The sequence below is a fragment of the Convolutriloba macropyga genome, chromosome 8 (assembly GCF_964194025.1).
Source record: "Convolutriloba macropyga chromosome 8, txConMacr16.3, whole genome shotgun sequence".
Classification (NCBI taxonomy): Eukaryota; Metazoa; Xenacoelomorpha; order Acoela; family Convolutidae; genus Convolutriloba; species Convolutriloba macropyga.
This window is the reverse complement of record NC_134475.1, coordinates 1,646,567-1,672,413: the sequence shown is the minus strand read 5'-3', so window position 1 is coordinate 1,672,413 and position 25,847 is coordinate 1,646,567. Positions and strand designations below refer to the sequence as shown.

The window sequence follows — 25,847 nt, the reverse complement described above, 5'->3', positions numbered from 1 at the left end:
ATGGCCAGTTTGATTGAGCCCGAGAAGTTCCAGCACATTCTGCGTCTGTTCAACACCAATATTGACGGACGAGACAGAATCTGCCACGCTCTCACTGTGGTTAAGGGTATTGGTCATGCATATGCTCTGTTGGTGTGCAAGAAGGCTGATATTAGGCCGTCGAAGAAGGCAGGAGAGCTTACAGAGAGGGAGATCGAGCAGATGACTTTGGTTATCAACAACCCACTTGAGTACAAGATCCCCACCTTCTACCTGAACAGGTAAAAATAATTGCTTATTCTGTTGGCTTTAAGTGGGCACTCTGCTTGCTGACTCAAAAAGCATAGTCCAAAAATCTTGTTCATTTCACCGTTAGTCCTCTCAGATCTCGACTGTTGTGGAAACAGGTTGTAAAACCTGGCGTTTAAATTGGCTAAACGAATTAACGACTGCAAGGGGAGCCGAAAGTAAATTTACCTTGGAATGTTTACTCTGGAAAATCTAATTTCAGAGCTCTTCGGGTTTGCATCCAAATTTACAAATTTTGAATGCAAATATTAAAGCGCGAACAATGTATAGGAAATTTTGCTCCAAGTATTGAAAAATACCGTCGGGTTTTTAAATGGGTTTTTCAACGGCATGAGTTTTCTAGGCACCGAGACATCAAAGATGGCAAGTCTGGCCAGCTGATTTCGAATGCACTGGACAACAAATTGCGAGAAGATCTGGAGCGAATGAAGAAGATTAGGTGCCACCGAGGTCTCAGGCACTTTTGGGGACTTAGAGTGAGAGGTCAACACACCAAGACAACTGGCCGAAGAGGAAGAACTGTCGGTGTGTCCAAGAAGAAGTAGAGAGAATTTCTCTTTTCATCTCATTTGTGGGCATCATGCGTATTTCATTTGGAAATGGATTGTCGGTTTATATTCATGCCTATTTGCAGTATATTGATTTCATTGGAGTCTATACGCAGCTTTGTGATTCGTTGAATTTAACTGACCAGGCCTATTACGTTTTGAATTAAACAAGATAAAGAAAGGGCGTTTAAGTTACGTAGAGCGTTTTGAGAGTGAGTTGCAAATCCTGTAAGGCGAAAGACACGCGGAAAGCAGTTTCAATTAAAGAAGTCGAACTAGCAATGGAAAATTTTTAATAGCCGCCCTCATCTTCTCAGCCGTCTATTATAGCGCTCCTAATTTTTTACAATTCAAAGAATTTGAATTGTATTGGGGCGCTGTCTTTTTTAAAACTCGAAGAGGACTATTGGAGAAGTCCTTTTTTAAATCAATTTTATTGGAGTGAATTTTGAACCGGGAAATGAAACACGTGAAAAAATTTGGAGTGATTTTGTTGCTGAACAAAATGAAGAGTGGAGCGAAAAGAGTGGTTTGTTGTTCATATCGCTGTTTTCTAGAGAGCGAGAAATTGAAGTTTAAAAAATATTTCTGTAAGGGAGTGAATTTTTTTGTTCACGTGCGGCATTTTAAAGCGAGATTTTTTTCCATTTTTTTGGTTAAGAGGTTTGGTTATGATTTTCTTTAAATTTTAGGCTGGTGTTGGTAGTGGTTTGAAGGTTTCTGGAAAATTATATAAATTTTATGCTAATTCGGAGGTTTTTCATTTATTTTGCTGATTTTTAGGCTAATTTTTGCAATTTTTTTACTTTTGTTTTGTTTTACTGACTCAAATGGGTATTGAAAAGACCCCTATTACTTGAGAAATTTTTAGATAACAAATATTTGCAGTGTTGTGGATACGAAGCATTTTTTTGCTGAGAAATATGACGAAAAATAGCGAAAATTGGAACTATTTTTCTTAATTTTTTTTTGCAGTTTTTCGTATTTTCTGTTCTTTAGATAAATTTCTTAGCCTATTATGACTTGCCTATTGCTTTGCGATCATCTGGATACCCTATTGGGTGAAAAAAAATTCCTTTGGATTTATGTGCTTTTGTAATATTAAAAAAATATTAACTTCTTCCAGTTTTTTAGTCACAGTTGTTTGTAAGAGCTGATTTTTTCATGATTTGGCGTCAAGTATTTTTAAAACTTCTCATAAGTGGTTTTAGTAGGTACTAATTGTGTTGATGAAGTAATTTTGACAGAGATAGTTATTTCGGGGTCTCGATTGATGACAAATTTTGATCAGATTTATCATATTTTAATTGGTTTGATTTTTTTTTTACTTTTTTGTTTTATGATTTGTTTCAAGACAATACTAAATTAGTGGAGGCACGTTTTGTCTGAAGAGTAGTTGAATGGCATTTAAGTGGATTTCCACTTCGAGTCGTTTCCAGAATTCTTCCGGCTATGTTTTTAAGATCTGTTCACACAAAATCATGATTTTTGAAGTCAAATTGGAGTAGTGATTTTGGTCACGCCGAAACAGGACGTGGAGCGAAAAAGCGAATGGTTTTGCGGCGTGAAATTTTTCGCTCTAAATAAGGGTGAGAAAACGGTGTTTGAACAAAAGTTCGCTTTCTCTCTAGTGGTTTTTTGTTCACATGCGGCAATTTCACTTCGATTTTTACAGTTTTTTCGATTTTTTGGATCGGATTTTTTTATAAATGGTTTTCCCAATCCATCCATAGTCCGTTCTTGGTCTAGCCCTCTGTTTAGTCAACGAAAATTCTTTGAATTGTACGTCAGGATTTGTCCTGATTTGTTTTCTTACTTCGTCGAGCTAAAGAAAATGCTTCGATTTGCCTCATTTTGCCGCTTTTTCAACATTTTGCGTGAAAACTTTTTGACTTCTCTAGGCTAATTTCTCGCTTCTCTCATTCTGCTAAAAGTGATTTTGAACATCAAAAGAGCTCAGCAAAGAGCTTCAAAATGAACAGAGTCAGTATAAAAAATTGAAGTCAGAATTAGAAACGGGATAAACCCATATAGCCCAATTTTAGATGCCCGCTGTTTGAACGTCGTTCCTATAAGTCTTAGTTACCATCTCTAATGCTTATTGTTATTGATAGTAGCCCCGGTAACCTCTCTCCAAGAAACAGAAGTATGTTCAACTACGAAATGCCATCAAAATAAATCGGACTTAAAAAATGTTTTTGTACAAAAATAGATTTTTTTCAATATCATCTATTCTTCCAATCCCAATCATGCGTAATAGAATCAACGGCTGCTATTTTTCGGCAATTGGCCGGCATGTTTTAAATTGTTGAGTAAAAGGAATGAAAGATTTATCGACCATTTTGAAAAAAAAAATTATCAGTGTTTTTCTAATCGGTAGGATATCAAATAGTCCCTGATTCGTAGCAAAGTTGATTCTATCATCACGCTCGTCGTGTAAGACCAATGCGTCTGAGATCGGTCCGTGTAACAATGTTCTTAATGTCTCTTAAATAAAGTAATTATCGCCATTATTTCAGCATTGTGGGCTTTTTATGCGATTTTCTGTACGACTGATTTTTTGTCTCATTTTTATTTCATCTGTCAGCTTTTAAAAGGAATTTTTTAGGTGTGGCTTACGTTAATTCGAAAAAGTTTCAGGTCAAAGGAACTCATGTTTGTAATAGAGGCTTCTGTGGAATAAATTTTAGCAAGCTTTAGTAATTTATCGCTGAGTGTTTCATACATAGCTTTTTGAGCGGCGTCGATAACTTTTTCAACTTATCTGTTTCGGTTTCGATCTCTATTATACGGCACGCCAGTCTATTTGGCAGCTATTCTGGCAATCTGCGGGCTATGTTACAGTTACATATCGAAGTTATTCAACTACTCGGCTTCACCTCGGAGCTTGTTGATAACGATGGCGATAACAACCGTGTGGTAATATTCAACTTTATTAGCGGCAGTTTACTACTAAACATTGAATTGAAAGTGCGCCTAAATTGATTTCATTCTTCAATTTAAATCTTGTAGTGTTATAAGATTTAAATTTATTTAAATGTGCGTTTGGGGCTGCAAATAATATGCACTCTAAGAGTGCAATTTTGCAGATTAGTGAAAGAAAAGTTTTCTTAAAAGTGTACAGAAATGAACCAAACGTCTCCGTCTCCGATAGCGAATTTGCCGATTATTTTTAGCGGTTTGATTAAGTGTTAAAAGTTAGATTTCTAAGTCTATTTTTTGCCCTATACTTATTGTCCTAAATTAGGACACTAAGTTTAGGGCAAAAAATTAATAACTTTTGCTTCCAAAAGTGGAATCGTTCAAACTAAGGTCGCTGCCTCGAAATTTTAGTGACAGATGAAATCGTACCCTGGGTTCTCTAATGAGGCATAATTAGAAGTCTTTTATAGTTTGATGTCGTATCAATTATTTTTAACTATCTTTGCACTAGTTTTCATGTCCTATCGCCATGTCTCATTACTGAGAGGTCTTAATCGCTGTTTAGTGAGATATAACCGAATAAATTTATTGGTTTTATTCCTGTTTAACTTTCTTTGTTTTTAGTTTCGCCCGTTTTTGTAGTTTTGCGTTACTGTCAGTTAGCTTCATTAATGACTTTTCTCATGATCTCTGTTAGCCTTTGCAATATTTGTTTGCAAAAAGTATTTTATTTTTTTTATCGTGTTTTTCATAATTACTCTCAGACGAAGTTAGTAGCATTTATTTTAGTCCTGTGGTCTTTTTTGCGATTTTTTGCTTGACAAATTTTTCGTCCCATTTGATTTTTCGTCCTGAAACAATGGATAAACAGGTGGCACCCAGAGGGCATTAAGTTCTCTTATAGCCTTTCAGCTCACTAGTCTCAAGTATGCGATTCACAGACACTGTTTCGGGGACGTATATTCATGGTGTGAAGAACACAGCCCACTTCACCCCCTCTCCCACATCAACCCCCCTCACTTCACTAAAGTTTCCCGCTCTAAAATTGCCTTTTCCTCTTTCTCAAACTGACTTTAATAAGATGATTAAAATAGGAATACTCTGATTGAAGGTTATTTTAAGCGAACTTTACAGTTCATGAGTCTAATTAACCACAAACGAAATGCCTTTCCTCGTAGCTGTTAGTTAGGCGATCTCATCGAGGGACAATTTCCCAAACTTCTTCAGTATTTTCTTTCGAAAACAAAGCAGACGTTTCTATGGAATTATCAACAGTTTCATGAAACCAGGGCTCAAATTTTTTATTAATCTAATCACAATCGATTTCTTCCCAAGTGTAAAAGTCCTCTGATGTCGTTTTTGAAATGACTTTATTTGTTTTTGGCATTGATAGAGAAGGATTCTCAAAATTCTTTAGATTTGTGTTGTTCAGTTGTTTTATGAAGTAGTGAAATGTGTGGTCATGTAACTCCAAGACGCATGGAGCACTTTCAGTGTCCTAAAGTTAATCTTTTAATGATTCTCGCTGATATGATCTCAAAACAAACCTAAGCAATCATCTTGATGCTATTGTACCCTGTAATAGGAAGCATCGTTGAATGTAGTTTTTCTTTTTCTGCTCTTGATCTGATCCTCTTTAAGTGTGTGGGGAAAAGTCTTTAAATCTATTTGGCCTGGTTACTTCGACGTTTTTCTTTTGAATTTTGTGATAAATTCTGAAGATTTTATAGTTTGAAGGCAAAATATTTCGGTAAATGCAATGTTAAACCCAATTTTTACCGAATTGATTTGCTTCGCGTGAAGCTTAATGTTCGGATATAATTTGCCCAAACCCCAATTTTGGGGAATGCGAGAGGACTTGAAATGAAGGCTTAAATGAGTTGCATTTCAAGTGCTAGCATTGTTCAAGGTCAAGGAGTTATGCATATATAGAAATATAAGTTCAGAAGTCTTCTTTTATCGGAAGAAGATTAATATATGTCCGAAGTTCATTGTATAACAATGACGTTTGAATGACAAAAGGTCGAATGTTCTAGACGTTAACCATTTGAAACTGCCAACTCAGTTGCAAATATTGATTTCATCATCAACAGTGTTGTATCTGCTGTTAATTACAACATCGTATATATCAGAGCATTGAAGCGTGAACAGGCTTCAAGAGAACGTTCTTAATTGAGAGTTTGTGGCATTGATTAAGATTTCTCGTTTTTTTTGCATCGAGGTTAGTTTCTTCTCAAATTCATTCATACGTTTTTAATTCAGTTGTAATGGGTATGAAGAAATGCTGGAATTGAGAAAATGCTGGAATTGAGACCCATTTTTTTCCGGCAAAATCATAATTTGTAATATCGGTTTAAAAACAGCAGATTAGATTTTTGCCAATAAACGAAGAAGTTTTGTGTTCCAGCGTCAAATACTCAGGTTGGAAAAAAGTTAGAAAAATGAATTTTGCCTCGCCATTGGATTTAAACATTTTCTGGTTTTATATTTAAATGTTCAATTTAATTGAATTGTTTTAGATCAGATTTGAAATTTGATCTATTTATTATTCTCAATTGGATTGGTTGAATTGGAGAGACGGACCATTTTGTGTCTCAGGAGAAGACACTTTGAGTGTGTAAGGAGATAAAAGAGGAAGAAGAGACATCTTGTCTGTGGTTGACAATGTCTCTGAGTGACATAGATCCCGATGTGTTGCTCGAGTGGCTCCAGACACCCTCAATTCCACCCGAAGATGACGCAGATGACTCGGGAGCATCAGGAGGTGGAATGCAACAGGTGGCACTTGAACAACTTTGCATGGTGCTGCTAATGAGTGACAACATTGACAGGTTATTAAATAAGTTTTTGGCTGAACTGCACCAAACTTCGTTGCAACTCGTTGTGCTGACTCAGATGGTTATTAATAGCCGCGAAGCGTTAGCGGCTATTATTGGGGACATCGTGTTTTTGTTTACTTCATCGTCTCCATCGATGATTCTTACCTACCAGACTTTTTCAATTTCAGTGACTTCTACTGCTTTGCAATTAAAATTTTTGTGCGTGACGTAATTTGTTCTGCTTTTAAGTCAATTATGTGACTTATCTCACTCAAAAAATGACTTCTGAACTCACTTAATGAGCTTTAAATTTTATGAAAATTTACTAGTTAAACATCAAGAGTGCGCATCTACGTAGTGCCAAACGTATATGACCTAATTCTTGAGTGTTAGTCTCGAGTTTTTGATTTTGAATATTAATTTTGAAAAAGCTCTATTGGGGCTTTTTCTTTATAGATCGTATGGGTCTCATAAAAATTGCTGTACGAATCTAACCCAAAAAGTCTTATGTTCTATTAAAGGACTGGTGGTCAATCAGTTGTTTCAATTCCATGGAAGGCCACAAGCGGCTATTTTCCGGCAATCTGCCGGCTAGGTTATTAGATTTCTAGCCTGACGCTTATCTTGATTTTTGTGCAACCATAGCTCACTCAAAATTTGAAGTATTTTAATTGCTTTCAAACAAAATTTGTAAATTGTTTGGTTTGTTTCGCGGTTCAAAGAATAGTAATTGTTTTCTGCTAGTTGTTACGAAATAATATTTGTTTGCTATCAGTTTTATTGAACCAGAGGCGAGTATTGGTTTATTAATTTCTCTCCAAAGAAGTTTGATCCAATTATTGTAAACGTGGGGGTCTTTTTATGCAACATTTTCTTTTGACCGTTTTTGCGCTCCTGTTTTAGAACATTGACTTCTCAAGTGACCTTTTCACGCTTTACTTCCTCAGTTTTGATTAATCTCAGTTGTTCTGTTGCTAATATAAAAGCGATTGCGCGCAGTTTTAGCGAAGGACATTGCTAGCAGTGGTAGCGAAGAACATCAAAGCAGTTGTGGCGTAGTGCTTAAGATGCCACTGTTATCCTGGAACTCTGGGGTTCGACCCTCTGAGGTCGGAGTTTTTGCACCCATAAAAAATTCTAAGCTGCACCCCTCCGCCTTTCGAGAGCAATTCTTCCGATGTTTGTTGTTATTTGTTTTCTACGAAGATCCGTTCTTGATGATTTTTTAAACTCAAATTTGAGTGGTCGTTATGATTATGCCAAAATGGTAATTGTAACGAAAAAGCGTGATGTTTTGCGTTGTAAAATTTTCCCATTCTATTTTTAAACAGATACCGCTTTTTTCGATACCGCTTTCACTGTTTCCTATTCATTTTGTTTACCACCCTTGACGTTAATGTTTCAACTGCATTGCGTGCGTAGCGTTATTTTTAGAGTTTATTTGTCATTGATGTTAGTTTTTTGGTGACTCGTGATTTACCTTACTTTCAAATTGGTTATTGCTTATTTCAATAAAATATTTAAAGAAATCAATTAGGGGCAATCTAATTGAAGGTTTTTTTAGAGGCAATTGTACAGTTAAAAATCTAAATCAATTGGAAATATCACATTTTTTGGAAAAACGTTTTTTTCTTTGGAATTCACATCTCATTCTTTTCTTTGGTAATTTGGGGCTACAGTTCTATGGCGCTATCATAGATAGCTTGTATGTTCGATATGCAAGCTAGGGCTTCATATGTTCACACGTTAAACCTAAAAGCGAAAGAAGTCATTTTTATCGCGTGTGGCTGGCCTTGAAAAAATTGTTTTCACACTCAACAGCCAAGTTTGATTGAGGTTATTGTCAGTTTAATTGATTGTCCTCAGAACAGAGCTATAATCAGCTTAAAATCTTCGAGGAGAAATCGAAATTTGTTTTTTTTTCGTATGACAAACGTTTGTGATAGATAATATCGGTTGGTGTTCGGAGTTGTTAAGATTTTATAGCTCAAGATTGGTATAAATCGTTAAGATAGCGTGAAGGTTTGGTTTATTTTTGGAGTCTCTCGGCTATGTTTCGTAGGTGAAGCACAGTTGCTGTTGACTTCAACGTTGATTTCTTTAAAAACTTGAACGCTGGGCATCAACAATTCAATTTTGAAATTAAATCATTTTAAGAAGTTCTGGTCACGTAGCTGTAGCACGTTCTTGTCCCAATTACTACCTTTTCCCCGTCCAACGCCTTTATTGGCAAAGCTGTTTCTGCTTTTTGTTTTTTTTATGTCTCACCTTAATGGGACCCTATCTTCAAAATGAACTTTTGTCTATTTAATAATCAATTAGACTTTCTTTGATTTCTGCTTAATTGGCACTTTGTTAGAAGTTTTCGTTCGATGAAACACCAAAAAAAAAACAATCGTGGACAAATCTGACGGATAATTCCAAACTTTCTCAAATTTCATCTAAATTCGCCTCACTGTCACATTTTCCACTCTCGCTTATAACTCTAATCTTAAAACATGGGCCGTGAATAACCCCAACAAAATCAAGCAAATTTGCTTGTTTTTGTTTTTATGTTTTGCGACGTAATGAAAGTCGTTTTTACTGAGATTGGTTTCTATTTTTGAAACACAAGAAATTTCTATAATAGATAGACGAGATTATGTTAAACGGTTGCTGTTAATCTAAAACTTACACTGACAGTACAATAAACAGTGACGTATCCAGATTCAAGTTCACATAATTGTGATTTTTCTGTTCTACAGGTGTTTCGAGCTCTGCCCCCCAAGAACTTTTCTCCCCGCTCTCTGTCATATTATGATCAGTGGGAACAGTAGTGTGAAACATACAGAGGAGACCATTTCTACCCTCGAAGTGTGTGCACGTGCTATGACATACTACCTGGACGTTTCTGCAGAATGTTCTAGAAGGATCATCCAAGTTGACGGAGCTGTCAAAGCACTTTGCGACCGACTCCTGATTGCGCCACAAATTCTTATCAACAGTCGCACTGCCAGAGATCTAGCCGAACAGTGTATTAAGGTAGTCAACCTATCTACAGTTGCAAAATATCTGAACAGAGCTCTTTTTAGTCGTATTTTAAGCGTATTTATTGCTTCAAAACTATAGATGAATAAACTTTTATAGCAGTTGCCGTGATTTGAGCCATGGAAAAAAGTTGAGATACGTTAAAAGGCTGACTTTTTTACAATCTGCTGAGCTCGTCCGAAGATATGAAGTTGCTAATACCTGGGAAGCATGGTGCGTTAAGGCGACTTGTTATTTTTTGTCGCATTAGTCTAAAAATTAAGAAATATCTGGGCAGCTAAAATATAATGGTGCCAAGGGGGTGAGTTTTTTTTGGTTTCCGCCATGTTTTCTGATGCTTTTGTTGAATTCTTCTCTGCTGGAGAATGTTTTGAGGTAATTTAGCTTTTCTAAACCGCAACCGCTAAGCCGAAGCATTTTTGAAGTTGAAATGAAACGCAAAAGTAAATCACCTGATGTCTTGTTTTTAAATTGTTGACTTCCATGAAAATTCACCGTTAAGATAGTGATGCTTGAAAATGTAATATTTTGTACATTTTTACAACAGTGATTGAATTCGAAAAACTCGGAAAAGAGACATTTCAATAGTCCTGCCAACGTTCTCTTGAAAAAGTGAAAATTTGATAATTTGAAAACTTTGAATCAAAACTCCTTGTCAGTTAGATTTCTCTTGGCCGATTATCTCATCGCAGTTTTTAATTTTGATATCTTCATTTTTCAATGAGTTTTCTCTGAGCAATTTTGCTGAGCAATTGAATTTGTGTGCGTGTTGTCATTTGTTGTCTTTTGTGTTGACTTTGTGTTAATTGTGGGAGAAGTTTTTGACTTAACTCCTCGGAAAGAGTAGAGCTAAAACTATCCCAAACGTCAGTGCAATGATAATTCTTGATTTCTTTCAAATTTGCATCAAAAATTTAATAGGGTTTTTCCCCTGTCATAAAAATTACCTTCCGGATCGAGTCCTAAGAATTTAAGAAATTAACTGCCTATTTATCTTATTTTTTTCTTGTCTCGTTTTCGATGAAGATCATGGATCATATAGCACTGGTATTTCCCGACGATCTGGATTTAGATCATTTTGAGGCGTTGTCTTTAAAGATCTATTATCAATTACTTTCTAATGTTAATGAGAAATATACTTCTAATTAAAACAGTGAACTTAGTCTGGAGTAACAAAGAGGCGAAAAGTGAGTAATCTAAGGCTTGAAGGTGTTTAAAAAGTATAAGGTGAATTAAGAAATTAATGCTGGAACGGGTTTTCGGTTTTCAGAGAGAATTTTTGAACGTGTGGCAATTGGATTGACGTCGATTTTTATCGTTTTTTCTTCTTGACCTCTTCGAGAAGGCTACTTAAGGCGATACATAGGTTTCAGTGATGATACATGTCTTCTAATGCTATATATTGTAATGTTTCGAATCTCTCCATGTGTAGCTATTTTTGTTATCACTTTGAAACTGCTTTAAAATGTTGCCGAATTTTTTGGTGTTGCTGTTCTTGTCGTCGTGCCATTTAGTCTTATTATCGAAAGGGCGCATTATTGGCTTTCTAATCAGGCTGCTTTGTTTTTATTGCAACATATTTAGTATTTTCAGTTGATAGCTTATGGTATTTATAACTTTAACACTGTTTTCGTGAGGTTTTATAGAGTTTTTGATGTTTGCCCGTGTTAATTGTATTCATATAACTCAGTCTAATCATTGGCATCCTCCTGTCATTTTTGGGAAAATACAAATGAGCTTGATGTTTCGATGTGACAGCTAAGGTTTTTATGGCTTTGGAAACTTTTGTTTTCGAACAGTTTTAGTGAATGGCTGATTTCATTTGTTAGCCTTTTTATGCGGAATTAATAAAAAAGGCTTTCAAACATTGAATGGCATAAGGTAAGGTTTCGTGATATATTCAAAATATAATTACGTTTGTTCTACTGTAAATTCCTTGCTTTTTTATAAATGAATCTTTCTTTTTTTTTAAATTTGATTTTGTTTTTCATTTTTTGTAGGTAGGGTCTTATGCTTAGGTGGCTGCCAGAGTCTGGTTTTACTCAGAATATGTCAATAGTCTGGTCATTAGTAGATTCTTTTCTTTCGATTGTTCTTCAGGACTTGTCCTTCTATGTTCTTTGGTTTAGGTGTCCGTCGTTAATTGTTCTGCTTTACGCCACCAAGCAGAAGTTTTGTTCATCTTTTCTTGCTGCCCTTTAACTGAATTTTGGTGACCTCATATCCATAAACGCAGGTTTTATAAGGTTTTATAAGGTTCCATAAGCTAGAAACAATGACTGTTTTTGAATTTCGCTTTGTTTTCAGTCTTTATTGAAATTCAGAAACTGTTCTTTTTTATGTCGATTTCTATACTATTGCCTTGTAAAAATAGTTTTATTTTGAAATGTAGTAAAATCTTTTGCTGTGATTGCGATGGTTGTTGTTTGTTCCCAATATTTGACTAGCATGTGATCAAAAATTTTATCGTCTCGCCGTTTTTTTAACATCTCGTATCTTGCGTATACATGAGCTCAACTTTCTGATATAAGCTCAGTTCGTGTTTCTGACAGCTTTTTCTGTTTGAAGCCCGGACAATTAGGAATTGTTTTCAGAGGAGGAAATCTGCAAATTTTTGTTTTCTTTTTAATGAGCAAATTTTTTTTACGTTGATGAAGAAAATCTAAGCATATGATTGGCTTCATTTTGTTCTCTGTAAAAATTGGTTTTTTGACCTGGTTTTCTTTTCCGAAATTTAATTTCAGTAGATAAAATTTTAGTCTAATTATAGCGCTTATTAAATTGTATCGATTAATTGTGCAGATATTTTGGTTCTTCCCCGAAATGGTCGTCAAATTCGTTCCTTAGAGATGTTCCTTAGTGTTCATCGGGTTTTTGTTTTGCCGCTAACTCTGCTTTTGTTCTGCGGTGTTTGCGCTATTAAATTTTTCGATGGTTATTTCGTTGATTCTTTTGGTTATACATTCTGGTAAGATTTGTATCGATCTTGCGAGCTATTGAAAATCGGTGAGATGTTGTATATGTAGAATACTATTTTTGTATTCTTGTTTCTAACGGGAATTGTTTTTTTGTTTATTGATTTCCAATCACCGTTTTTGCTTTTATGTAGCAATTTCTTGCGTTACGAGACATCGCTCCTACATAATAAGATGGACGACTTGGTGCATTTTACCTCTTTGTTCCCATAAGGTATAATGTAAAAAGGGCCTTACAGTGTGGTATGTGGCGACAAAGGAAAGTTACGAGAAAACGGAACGGTTATACAAATTGATATTTGTTCATTGCTCTCAAACAAAATTTGCAGAATTTTTTTTAGCCCTCTGGTCCTTTTTATGCAATTTTTTGCTTGATCAATTTTTTTCATCTTACCCACTTGACTTTTTTTTCTCGAAAACGGGTAGTGCCCGCAGGGCTTCAAGTTCTCTTAGAGAACCCAGGGAACAATTTTAAAACTTCGATGCTGAGAGCTTAGTTTGAAAGTTTGAACTTAGTTAAAGAAGTGTCCTATAGGACACTAAGTTTAGGACAAACAAATAAGGTTTTCACTTCTGGAAAGTCTTCTTTAAAGAAGTGAAAGTCACCTATAGTACACTAAGTTCAGGACTTTCATTTCTTGAATCCAACTGCCATAAATAATCGGCTGCTTCGTTATCGGAGAGGGAGAAGTTTGGTTTATATCACTTGTATTTTTTAAGAAAGCTTTTCCTTCACTAATCTACAGAATTGTGTTCTTAACTTTAATTTCAAATGAAATTCAGCATTTTTGTGCTTTATTATTCTCTAAATACGTTAGAGCAAAATCTTGGTCAACCTCGGGCCTCGTGCCCAGAACTCGGGCGCAAGCGCACTCTTGTCAGGGCACTAAGTCCCTCGGGCGACTAATGTGTTGTTCTAAAATATACTTAGAGCCTTACAGCTTACTAATTTCTAAGTTTGCGATTTACCGAACCTGTTTTGGAGTCATAAGTTCATGGTTCAAAGTCTGGCTCTTAAAAGGTTGACCCCCTTACTTCACCCCCCTCGCCTCCGCTCCCCCTACCGCCACTTTCCAGCCCACCCCTTCCATCTCATTCCACTCTTAATACAGTAAGCTCAACCCCCCAGGCTCATCCCACGTCCCTTTCAATTAAGCTAAAGCTAGCATCCCTAAACTGCAGCTATTGACGCAGTCAACCGATCGCCAGGCGTTTGAGAGCAATTTGCCCGACGTTAGACGGTTATGTTACATGTTTTTAATCGTCAAGCTCCACACGTTAGTGCAAGAGTAATTAAAGGTAGCGGCTTGGGATTGTAATCTGATAGCGAGAATAGATTTTTCGAGATATAATCTGTTTGTCGTTATTAACAAAAAATTGCGGTACGTCGTTTTAAAAATTTTTCTTGTTGAATAGTGTTTTCTTTCTAAGTGATAAGCACCGAGTATGTTCTTTCCGGATCTTTTTTCACATCTTTTAATTGCAGTTAAAAGGCTAGAAAATGGCGAAATTGAATTATTTCGAAAATGGCAAAATTGCAATTGCTAAATCAGTTATCAAATCAACTAACTAGAGATCACATGAAGTACAAATATCTAAGTTGAAGTAAATTCTCTACCTCAGGGTCTGCGTCTATCTTCTGTTTTGACATTTGATCACGCAGGAACTTTCTCTGAGCGTCGTAATAACTGTTGTGTAAACTCAGTCGCTGAACTTTGCTCAACTTCCTTTCGTCAACTATGGCATTGTTTGTTCGCTCTACGGGTAAACCACGAATGAAAAGGCCGAGCAAAAGAATAATCGATATTTGAAGAGCAAAAAAGTTTTTCATTTGTGGAACTTTGAAGTTAAGATGTAAAGTCAACGATTTATGGAGTCTGTACACATGTACGAGTAGTGTAGTAATTACTGCTTAGATAACTGATTGAGATATACTTGCACCATTCTAACTGAAAATGAACGCGGTTAATGCTCATTAAATCTCATAATGCTTGACAGATAAAACTAAGCAAGGAAATCAAAAGGTGTAGTGCTTTTAGTAGTTTAATGCCCGAAAATTGATATCAAATTTGAGTTCAGAATAAACATCAATTTGACTGTAACGTAAAAAATTTAATTTGACTGTGAGCATAAGGCAAAATAAGACTAGTTTGAGCTCACAAAATTTGGTTTGAAACTGAGATTTAGATTTAGTTTTAACACGATTTAATACATGAAATTAAGTCTATACACAATGTGCGTGGCATACATTCTAGCTCAATAGCTCTAGTTCTAAGTATTAAGTACGATGCAATGACCTACTACTAGTACACCGCAGTCAACTTGAACATCAAGTTTATAAACGTAGACTACTGGATGGCGATTTTTTGTTCTTTTTCAGGTGCTCGAAAGAATTTGTTCGCGAGAATCTGGAGCTGTTTTCGAAGCCGGAGGACTAAATGCGGTATTGACGTTCATCCAGCGATGCAGCTCCGCTCCAGCCTCGAGCAGCCATGCCAACATCGAAACTTCGCCCTCATCGGAGCCAGCAGTGGTTCCTGGAATCCATAAAGATACCCTACACTCTGCAATGACTGTTGTGACTCGACTTTGCAGTAAAGTGGACCCCACGAGTCCAACGGGAAACATTGACTTCGTGGGATCCTTGTGTGGACTTCTATCACACAGCGATCAGCATGTCTCTGAAGGAGCCCTCAGATGTTTCGCAACGTTAGCCGACCGATTCTCTCGAAGAGTTGTGGACCCGGCGCCTCTTGTGGAGCACGGACCAGTTCTTCTGGAGCACTTACTGAACCGGCTTTCAGTTTCTGGATCCGCCAACCCGTCTACCCCGTATAACGGAATGACCCCCAACACATCCATGAACGCAGTTATGCCCAAAAATGCTTCCAGTAATTTAGTGGGTAGTGCTGGATCCTCAATGGGTATGGACCTAAGAGCATCACAGCAAAGCATTGCTACAGTTACAAGTCTAATGTCGACACTCTGCAGAGAATCGCCATCAATTACACAAAAACTAGTTCAAAACAGCGATCAGTTATGTAGCTCGTTGATTTCGGCAGCGTGCTTTTCTGGCGATGAGAGAATTGCATTGGATACGATGAGGTTTACTGATTTGCTGTTGATGCTCATTTTCACAGGTAGAAGCAGGTCAATTGGTTGTAGTGATCAAAATGTTAAATCATCAAATATAAACAATAACAATTCTGCCAATAATGGAAAACAGATTGGTCCACCGGTTAAAGAACCGGTTGCGGAAGATAATAAAGGAGTTACTACATCGGGAACTACAACTGCAGTGGTGACATCGGCAACTGGTGGAGGAGTTGCTGTTGCAAGTGCACCAGGTGCAATGTTGATTCCCCCATCCAACAGTCCGAATTCAGGTGCATCCACACCTCCTGCTGCTATGACGTCAGGTATTGTTAATTTTCAACTCTACCCGCGTGTGTTTTTGCTCGCACAAAATTTTGTTGACCGTTTTGGATAAATGGTTGATCGTTTTGCGATTTGACTTTGTCATGAGGAACGGAATGAACCTGTAAAGCACCTAATTATCCCCCCCCCTCCCCAACACCCGCCCCTCATACGCAGTGCGGCTAAGCTAACTACTACCAAAGACAACCCCTCGCCTCTCGTTCGAGAGCAATTCGTCCGACAGTAGTCGGTTTATCTTCAATTTCTTGTTGCCTTTCTTTGTAATTAAAAATTGAAATCAATTAGAATCCTGTGAGGTTTAAAATTAAAATCCTATAATTGGATTAGAATTGAAATCCTGTAATATTGAGTTGTTTATACGTCGCAACAACGACAGCTTTATTTCAATTGAAATTGTAGAATGTACCAAGTGTTTGTTTCAGGCACTACTTTGAAAGCCATGCTTTGTAAGAAGTTTGAGGGAGCTGCTGCTAGCAGCGTCGTGGGAACACCGACAGTTGATAGTCGACTACACAGAAGTGTCATTGAGAACATCCGAAACAAAGACACTCAGGTATGATGAGCAATGTCACTACGAGTGAACAATGCTTTCTGTCTTCATTACTCTCATATTTATACCTGTGTAATCAACAGCCGTTGTCTTCTCAAACGGCTGTTATTTAGCTCCTCTGTTCCTGCATTTTCCAGGTCATTTTTGAATGGTGAAACAAGAAATGGAGTGAAAAAGCGAGGGGTTTAGCGACGTGAAATTTTGAATAGATTTTCATGAAGAGAGCGAAAATTTTGATAATTGAGTTTAACATGTGACAATTAGATTTCTCTTTTTAATAGCCGCACAGCGATAGCTGGGGCTATTATTGGCCTTCTTTTGGTTCTTTTACAATTCAAAAAATTTGAATTGTACCGGGGCGCTGTCTTTTTTACGACTCGAAGAGGACTATTGGAGAAGTCGTTTTTTAAAAACAATTTTATTGGAGTGATTTTTGAAGCGGGAAATGAAACACGTGAAAAAAATTGGAGTGATTTTGGTGCTGAACAAAAGTGAAGAGCGGAGCGAAAAGAGAGTGGTTTTTGATCATACCGCTGTATTTGAGAGAGCGAAAAATTGATGTGTGAAAAAATTTTCTAAGCGAGCGAAAATTTTTTGCTCACGTGGAGCTTTTAAAAGCAGTTTTATAATTGCTCTCAAACGAAGTTTGTATCAATTATATTAGTCCTGTCGGTCTTTTCAATGCCATTTTTCGCTTGACCGAATTTTCGTCTGACGCTTTTGACTTTTCGTCCTCAAAAACGGGATAAACAGGTAGCGCCCAGCGGGCATTAAGTGCTCTTAGAGCCTTTCAGCTCTTTGTCCGCTCAAACTGTTTTGGAGACATAGTTATGATGTGAAGGGCGGTTCTTAGAGGTTGAAGGAAGACACCCCCCCACTGTTGACCCCCCAAATATTGCCCCCCCCCCACCGCACTGTTGCCCACCCCCTCCCTCCCCATCAGCCCCCGGTGAACCCCCACCCCCACAGACGAACAACCGATCGCTATAAACACGCAATTTTATACTAATTTTTTCAAGCGTTTTGAAAATTTTTGTCAGTTGTTGAGATCTTTCAGCCCTAGGTGTCATGAAACCTCCTCTAGGGTTTTATAATAGCTAACTGCATAGTTTCTAGTGGTAGTGGAATGGTTTCAACATTTTAGCTTTTTTTTTGACAAATTCTGCAATTTTTTTTCAAGTTTTTGACATTTTTTAAAAATCATTCAAGCCCTTCCAGACCCAGGAGCCAGAAAACCTCTTTGGGGGTTTAAAATAATTTACTAAAAAATTTTTATAGGCCAAGAAATAATTTTCAACTTTTTAATTTAACAATTTTCATTAATTTTTTTATGAAACTGTCAAGTTTTTTGATTTTTTTTGTCATTTTTAGGTCTCTAGCCTCAAGAGCGAACAAAACTGTTCAAGGGCTTGATATTAGGTGATTTTCTAGTTTTTAGATGTAATGGACTGTTTTTCAAGATTTAACATAACAATTTTTTCCTTTTTTTTGGACAAAATTTGCAATTTTTTTTTCAGTTTTTTCACATTTACTTTTCATTATTCAAGTCCTTCCAGACACAGGGCCAGAAAAACCTCCTTAAGGGTTTAAAATTAAGTTACTGAAAAATTTTTTTCCACCATAAAATAGATTTCAACTTTTTAATATCACAATTTTTAGCAATTTTTTGATAAATTGGCAATTTTTTTTAGGTTTTTTGAAAATTTTTGTCATTTTTAGGTGTATCTAGCTTCAAGAGTCAAGAAACGTCCTCTATGGTTTGATTTTAGTTTACTGCATAGCTTCTAGATGTGATGGAATGTTTTTATTATCATCAATTTTTGCAAATGTTTGCATTTTTTTCAAGTTTTTTGAATCTTTTTGATTGTTTTATCATTTTTTCGGCACCAGGGTCTTAGGGACCTCCTCCAAGGTTTGATGATAAGCTGTTGCATAGTTTCTAGAGTTAATGGTATGGTTATCAATATCTTAATGGCTCCAGTTTTTGGAATTTCTTTGATAAATTTTAATTCAAATTTTCGGAAAATTATTATCATGTTCCAAGTTTATGAATCTTTGAGCCAGTGAAACTATTTATTGCTTGAAATACGGATACTGGATAGTCCCTTGAGACAATAAAATGATTTTGAAGTGTTTAATATCTTGAATTTTATTTTGAATTTTCACACATTTTCATGATCTGTTCAAAGATCTGTTCACACATTTTCATGATATTTGAAGTCAAATTGGAGAAGTGATTTTGGTCATGCCGAAACAGGAAGTGGAGAGGAAAAGCGAGTGGTTTTGCCGCGTGAATTTTTTCGCTCTAATTTTAAATTAGGAGTGACAAAACGGTGTTTGAACAAAAATTCGTCTTCTCGCTAGTGGTTTTTTGTTTACATGCGGCAATTTCACTTTGCTTTTTTTTCGATATTTTTGGTTGGATTTTTTCTAAATGCCCAATCCATTCAGAGTTCAGTCTCGGCCTAGATTTTTGTTTGAACCAAATTTTCACTTCTCGCTAGTGCTTTTTTTGTTCACATGCGGCATTTTGACATTGATTTTCTGTTTTTTTTTAATCATCTGATTTTTAAACTGTTTACCAAACTCACTTATTGTCCGTTCTAGGTCTAGTTCTCTGTTTAGTCAATGAAAATTTTTTGAATTGTACGTCAGGACTTTTTTTATTTCGTCGTCGCGGTTTTACGACCGTATGACGTCAACATTTCAAATCTGCTTTTTGTTCATTCGTTCATGCAATTTCAACTGACGTGCGTGTGTGACGTCATTTTTCGCTCTTCGTAGAACGAGTTTTTTTTGTTCATTCGCGTGATTAAATTTTTGGTCACACGTGACTTACCTCACTCTCAAAAATGACTTCCTCGCTTTGAAATTGACTTTTATTTACTTTAATTCAAAGAGATAAGGTCAAATGGGTGTTTGTCACTCTAAGTGAAGGTTATTTGAGAGCATCTAATAGAGGCCGCAATAACTGAAGATTCTTAATCAAAATATAATATATCACCCTTCAATGAAAAGACCATTTTTTTGGTCTTTTTTTACTGTTTTTTTTTTTTTGAGACTGCAGATCTACGAAGCTCTTAAGGCTATTTTCTGGTAATCTGCCTGCTATGTTCTTTCTTCCTGTTTTTTGCTCGGGTTTTTTCAGGAATAGGATGTTTAATTGCTCTCAAGCAATGTTTGTACCAATTATTAATTGCTCGCAAACAAAGTTTGTAGCAACTATATTAGTCATGCGGTCTTTGTTGCGATTTTTTGCTTGACTGATTTTTCGTCTAAAGCGTTCAACGTTTCGTCCTCAAAAACGGGATAAACAGGTAAAGGTAGAGGGCTTTAAGTGACTGAGCAGATCTTTTAGAGCCAACCCTTACTAGTCCAAATATTCAATTTACCGAAATTGTTGAGGAGACAAACTCATGGCGTGAAAGGCGGTTCTTAAGCTTCATGACGTGAAGGGCGATGAAGAGCTTGATCCAGTTCCCGCTAAGTCACTCTTTGTCGCCACTCCAACTTCGAAGCTCCTCCCCCGTCCAGTCACCTCCCTCCTCTAATTTCGTCCGTAACCCCGCTCGCTTGACCCCCATATGTTGGATAATATTTTCTTGCTTTACACTTTACGTTTCACTTCTGAACTACATCACTTTATCAATTAAACGTATTTGTAATTAATTTTCTCAATGAAGTACGCAGCGAGCTTTAATAAAATAAACTGCGAAAGCGTCCGTTAATGAATATTGCTTAATCAGGGAGAGCCCGTGCTTTATGATTTTGGGCATTGAGTTATCACAGATTTTTAGAGTAATTAGTGGACGCCGCTATCTTCTCAGCTGGCTATTATAGTGCTCCTATTTTTTACGACTCGAGGAGTAAAGGTGATCTATTTTTTTATGGGTGATTTCTGTTTTTAGAGGATGTTTTAGAAGTCAAATGCTGTACGTGAAAAGAATTGTTTAGGTCAATCTGCTGAGCAAAAGTCAAGAACAGAATGAATTTAGTGGTTTTTGTTCAAGCATCATTCTGAGAAAGAGAAAAGGAGTGAAAAAATTTTGCGCTAAACGAGTGGAATTTTTGATCATGTGTGGCTTTTTGAAAGCGGTTTTTAAGTTTTAACTCTTTCTTCAGATAACGGTGCTTGTCTCAATCAACTTAGCTGGTTTTAGCGTGTTTGAAGGCCTTTTTGATCATCTAATATAAATATTAGTCATTCAGGGGCAATTTTGAGCGATTGTTGCCTCTTTGCCTTGTTGGATGCTTTTTTTAGTAGTTTGTTATCTTATTCCATTTATAATAGCATTTGGGGTGTTTTTTTTTGTTGAACGTAGTTATTTTAGTGGTTTAGTTTGTCTTTCGATTTAATCGATATCAATTTTAAGTTGGTTAAAATAGGGTAATTTTAATCAAATATTTTTGGCCTATTTCAGTTTTTTTGCTTATTTCTTCTGAATTAAGAATTTGGTAATAGCTTTTCTTGTTCATTATTTTACTAGAACTATTATATAGGTATTCCTACTTCTCCAGGTTTTGTACATAGCAATTTTTACTAATAAAAATTATGTAAATTTTATTAATAGCCGCACAGCGATAGCTGGGGCTATTATTGGCCTTCTCTTGGTTTTTTTTTATTTCGTCGTCATGATTTTTGTTACAACCATATGACGTCACAGCCACTTTTTGTTCATGCAATTTCAACTGAATTGTATGTGTGACGTCATTTTTCGCTCTTAGTGGAGCGAGTTTTTTTGTTCATGCGCGTGATTAAATTTTTGGTCACACTTGACTTACCTCACTCTCAAAAATGACTTCCTCACTTTGAAATTGACTTTTATTTACTTTAATTCAAAGAGATAAGGTCAAATGGGTGCGTGTCACTCTAAATGAAGGTTATTTGAGATCAGCTAATAGAGGCAGCAATAACTTATACAGATTTTTAATCAAAATATAACAGATCAGCCTTCAATCAAAAGACGATTTTTTTGGTCTGTCTTTTTTACTGTTTTTTTTTAGACGGCCGATCTACGAATCTATTGCGGCTGTTTTGTGGCAATCTGCCAGTTATGTTTTTTCTATTTTCGTTGTTAGCCTTTTTTTTAATTTAGCTTGCGTCTCTCTGACTGGAGTTGCATTGTGCACTGATCGAGCAAAAGAATTTTTAAAAAGTTCTCAGAATAACAATCGAGAGGTTGTTAACCTTCTTCGAGTTACATGTTAACGATTTTATTCAACTTCCTCTAGTTTCTCTATGTAGCATTTCTTTGGGTTTTTGTATCAAAGGGTAGTCAGTAATTGAATGAAGGTTATTATAATTGCGAGTTGTTTTGGCATAAGTGGTTTGGGTGGCGCAACTTAGGATGGAATTTTATCACATATTATTCCGGGTATCCTTTTTGGCCGTTCTCATGTTATCTTTCCTCTTTTATTGTTCCAAATCGATTCGTTGCTTTAATTAGCAGGCTCAATTTTTCCTTGAGTGGTTGGTTGATTTTAAAGGTATGTGTACTTCGAGTGGGTTCCGGAGTCTTCCGGCTGTGTTTTTTACTTCGTCGAACAAAAACTTGTTCCGCTTTACCTTAGTTCACAGCTTGTTCAACATTTTGCATGAAATCTTTTTGACTTCTCTTGCCTAGTTTCATTGTTCCCTCATTCTGCTCCACGTGGTTTTAAACAGCAGTTACTCAGCAAAGAAATCTAAAGAGAAGAGAGTCAGTATCGAACAACGAAATCAATTTGAAAACAGGATAAACCCTTAGATCGCAATTGCGGATCCCGCTACTTGAACTTTGTTCTTATAAGTCTTAATTAACATCTAATGCTTCCCCTGCATCCTCTCATTAAGAAACCAGAGTATGCATAAATATGAGTCCTTAAATTATTGAATTCGGTGCAAAACTCGTTGCATCTCCCACAACTTCGTTGAACAATTCATCAAGTGGCGAGCGTTCCGCGCAAAAATCAACACAACTATCAAGCAATATTAAGGCCGAATTGTAGTTTGTGGTAATTTTCAAGTGGAATTCTCGCCTGTTAATTAACGGGAATGCAACTAATTGTTGCTCTTCGTCATCCATAAGTGCTGACTTCATTTTTCTTGATATTTGTCGATTTTCTTTAATTGCCCCTTATTGGGAGACAAATCTTCTTAGTAAATGAAAGCGATCAAATGCCAGCTGGTATTATATGCCCTGAGAAACAAAAGTGATTATACAATAAATAGCAAGATCAGATAACGAGAACAATAGAAACTAATTTACAAACAGCACCAAGTTTAGCGAAAGATAATTAAAAATATTTGTTTTAGTTTATTTCGTGTGATCTTCGTTACTTGACAAATGAGATACGGCTTCATGTCAAAAGGGTGTTATCTCTTTCAACCCCAAATAAATGTCCGATCGTTTTTAATCTGTGTAATTTATCATCACATCAACTGATTCATTGTCTTTGTTTGTTTTTGTTCATAAAGCAGACGAAATTTTTTACACTGTAATCAACTTCTCCAGTTCAAAGGTTATTGCAAAACTAAGATTAATGGTCTATATATGAAATAATTGATTCTATCAAACTTTTAAACGCCTCACTTCATTATTCAAATAGAATTAGAAATAGTTTTTTATGTAAAACTTCAGATTATGTATTATGCACAAATGTTTGCTACCTCTTTTAATCTCAACACCTAAAGGAATGTATTTTGGCTCAATTTTTCTTCGCGGAATAATTTTCTCTCACATTGAGGAGTGTTCAGTTGTCTTGAAGGCTTAAAGTAAAACAAGAACAAATTATGTTGGAGGATCTTTGTGATATAGATCTATTAATCTCTTTTAATCTCAAAACATCAATTTTGCTAAAATATTATAAAATTATTAACTGTAGTGTTATTAATTTTATCTCTAAAGATAAGAGGAAGGTTGCTAAATTGTTTGATCCGAGTTTTTGGATAGAATTTATGCTTAATTTTTTAAAAATAAGACTTTTTTCATCGAAGTTCTTCTTAAGTTCAAAAAAAAGTTAGTTGAACTCCCGCTGGCTTTAAGAGTCTACTGCAATTGTAATTTTGCCAGTTTTTTGCAAATTCAAACTCGATAATTATACAAAATGCATTATTTATTTTTTGACAAACTGAAAATTTTTGTATTGAATTGATTTAATTCGCAACCATTTCAACAATGGAGTGTTTTGTTAGACGCAAAGCAATATCTGTGCTGATTTTGATCTTACCATGGATACTTATGATAAAATTTTTTTTAGGTTTTGACGGGGCGGGACTTTTTCTCAAAATATTCTGCTATGTAGATGTTTTTTTATGTAAATTACGGACAAAAATTTCAAATCAGGGCTCAATAACTGACAGATACTATTTACAATAAACGTACCCAACGAGATTATCTTTTGGTTTCAGAGTCAAGCTCATGGTTTTTATGGCTGTGCCAATTTGATTTTGTAAAATTTTACGGTTTTCTTGCGTTTTGCTCTCATCTCATACATTTTGTAGCCCAATGACTTATTGTCCCCAATCAAAGATCCGGTTAGCTTTTAGAATGTATAAAAGAACCGAGACTTTTTTAGTTGTTATCTAATTTCTGTTACGACTTTGGTTTTATTTGTTTTGAAAAAATATGGGCGAGTTTTTGAATTTTGCCACTTTTATCATATTTTTCTCAACTTCGGGCGCAGTTTTAGTAAAAACAGGCTGAAACCGACTACCTGTGAGTAATAAATTAATGTTGGTAACGGTTTTATGTTCAACTAATGGTTTCTTTTTTTTTACTAAACTACGCGTTTTCAATTTTTCTTTTAGTTTTGATCATAATTGCATATTTTATGAGTTCATTTTGTTTCGTTGTCAAATTATCACATTATCACATTATTAAAAGAAAACATTGTAGGGAAAGTGCACAACGTTGGAAAAAGGCGTATCTGGATATGTTAAATGTTTTTGTTAAATAGTTTAAGCTTTTCGGGCTGAGACACAGTTATCTCGCAAAACTTTGTGGATTTTTTATTTTGCACATGTTGTCTTTATTTTCATTGTTGTGCGTCATAAATCCGATAACTATAGATATTATTTGCTTCCCCAGGACGTATAACTCAACCTAGTTAAATTTTTCAGTTTATAGCTGTTTGTTTTAATGACTTTCAAATTCAATTCAAAAATTTCTTTTTTCTGTCCTTTTTGCTTTTATTTTTGTCACCATGTAACTCAATATCACTCTTTAGAAGTCTCAATTACTTTTGTTGATTCAAAAATTTTTTTCGCGCTCGGTTATACGTTGTGACTGATTGCTTCGACCATTTAGTTTCATAAAAATTTTTCGAGATTTATATACTGTTCATTTTTTCCTTTTATAATGTAGTCATTTTATAACGAGACTCGTTGATGTTAAGATGAAAGTAAAATGTTGATTTACAGTTCTTGCAGGTAACATCTCATTATTATACTGCCTTGAACAGTGTCATTTCGTTAAAGTTTTGATTTCTCTTATGTTTTTTTGTGGGCTCGTGAATTAGTATCATTATTACAGACCTAAATGGCTTCCTGAGGTGTTGAAACAATCCATCGCTTTCTGCTGTAATCCTTAGTCTGTTATGACTTCTGAAATTTTTTTCAAAAATAAATTTGGGTTTTTGAGCGTCGTAAATAGTTTTCCGGTCGATTTGTAGCTCAGTCTCTGTAAACACAGGTCACAACCCGTTTCCAGTGAGCTATTGCTCAATCTTTATAACGGTTTTAGCTTCAAACATTTGTTTCTCGGCTTTGTTACTTCTGTTACTACGAGATTTCATAAAATGTTAGGACTTGGTTTCTTTTTAAATTATAGCAATAATCGTTGATCCCATTGGCTTTGCAATTTTGCGCCATCGAACATTGGATAATAACATGTCTCAATTGCTTCCTATGTAGATATAAATGAACATGTTAGTGATTTCAGTTGATGTCTAATCAGATTAATAACTGTGAATCGAATTGTTTTCAAAAATGAAAAAGTATTTTTGAACTTCGCGCATATTTGCTCTTTTTGTCGACCTGTTAACCAGTCGCATTGGGGACACGTCCCATATTTTTTCTAATAAAGTATAGTTTAAATTGTTTTGTTTTGGTTTTTATCTGATGCTAGTTTGATTTCGTTATGATTTTTTATTATAGACATCGAGTTTTGGTCGTAAATAAGGTGTGTTGTTTGATTTTTATTATTGTCCGTTCTAGTAGTCCTATTATCAACAACTTTCATTGGTCCCCTAGCGTGGCATTATCATATTTCATTGGTTGTTTATTGAACGATGTGTATGT

At 35.7% G+C, this 25,847-nt stretch overlaps 2 protein-coding genes across 3 annotated transcripts in view; both read left to right on the top strand.

Annotated features, from left to right (window-relative positions):
- On the top strand, positions 1–833 carry LOC142344313 (small ribosomal subunit protein uS13-like). The gene is made up of 2 exons (XM_075395901.1): positions 1–260; positions 632–833. The coding sequence occupies exons 1-2, from the start codon at positions 1–3 to the stop codon at positions 831–833; spliced, it is 462 nt and encodes a 153-aa protein (XP_075252016.1).
- A 5,062-nt stretch (positions 834–5,895) lies between these two features.
- LOC142344373 (E3 ubiquitin-protein ligase HECTD1-like) overlaps positions 5,896–25,847 on the top strand; it is a 120,637-nt gene continuing 100,685 nt past the window's right edge. Inside the window, exons 1-5 of one of the 2 annotated variants that reach the window (XM_075395971.1) lie at positions 5,896–5,979; positions 6,278–6,589; positions 9,322–9,598; positions 14,960–15,998; positions 16,440–16,570. In XM_075395971.1, coding sequence (XP_075252086.1) covers positions 6,423–6,589; positions 9,322–9,598; positions 14,960–15,998; positions 16,440–16,570 — 1,614 coding nt within the window. In that variant the 5' untranslated portion in view covers positions 5,896–5,979; positions 6,278–6,422. The remainder of the gene's footprint in view (positions 5,980–6,277; positions 6,590–9,321; positions 9,599–14,959; positions 15,999–16,439; positions 16,571–25,847) is intronic. The other variant, XM_075395972.1, reaches the window with a different exon arrangement.

What these genes read in the sequence shown, in the direction of transcription:
- LOC142344313 (XM_075395901.1), top strand. Translation starts at nt 1, where the DNA reads ATGGCCAGTTTGATTGAGCCCGAGAAGTTCCAGCACATTCTGCGTCTG. An exon ending in CCCACCTTCTACCTGAACAG is followed by an intron (nt 261 to 631) that starts GTAAAAATAATT and finishes TGAGTTTTCTAG; the next exon opens with GCACCGAGACATCAAAGATG.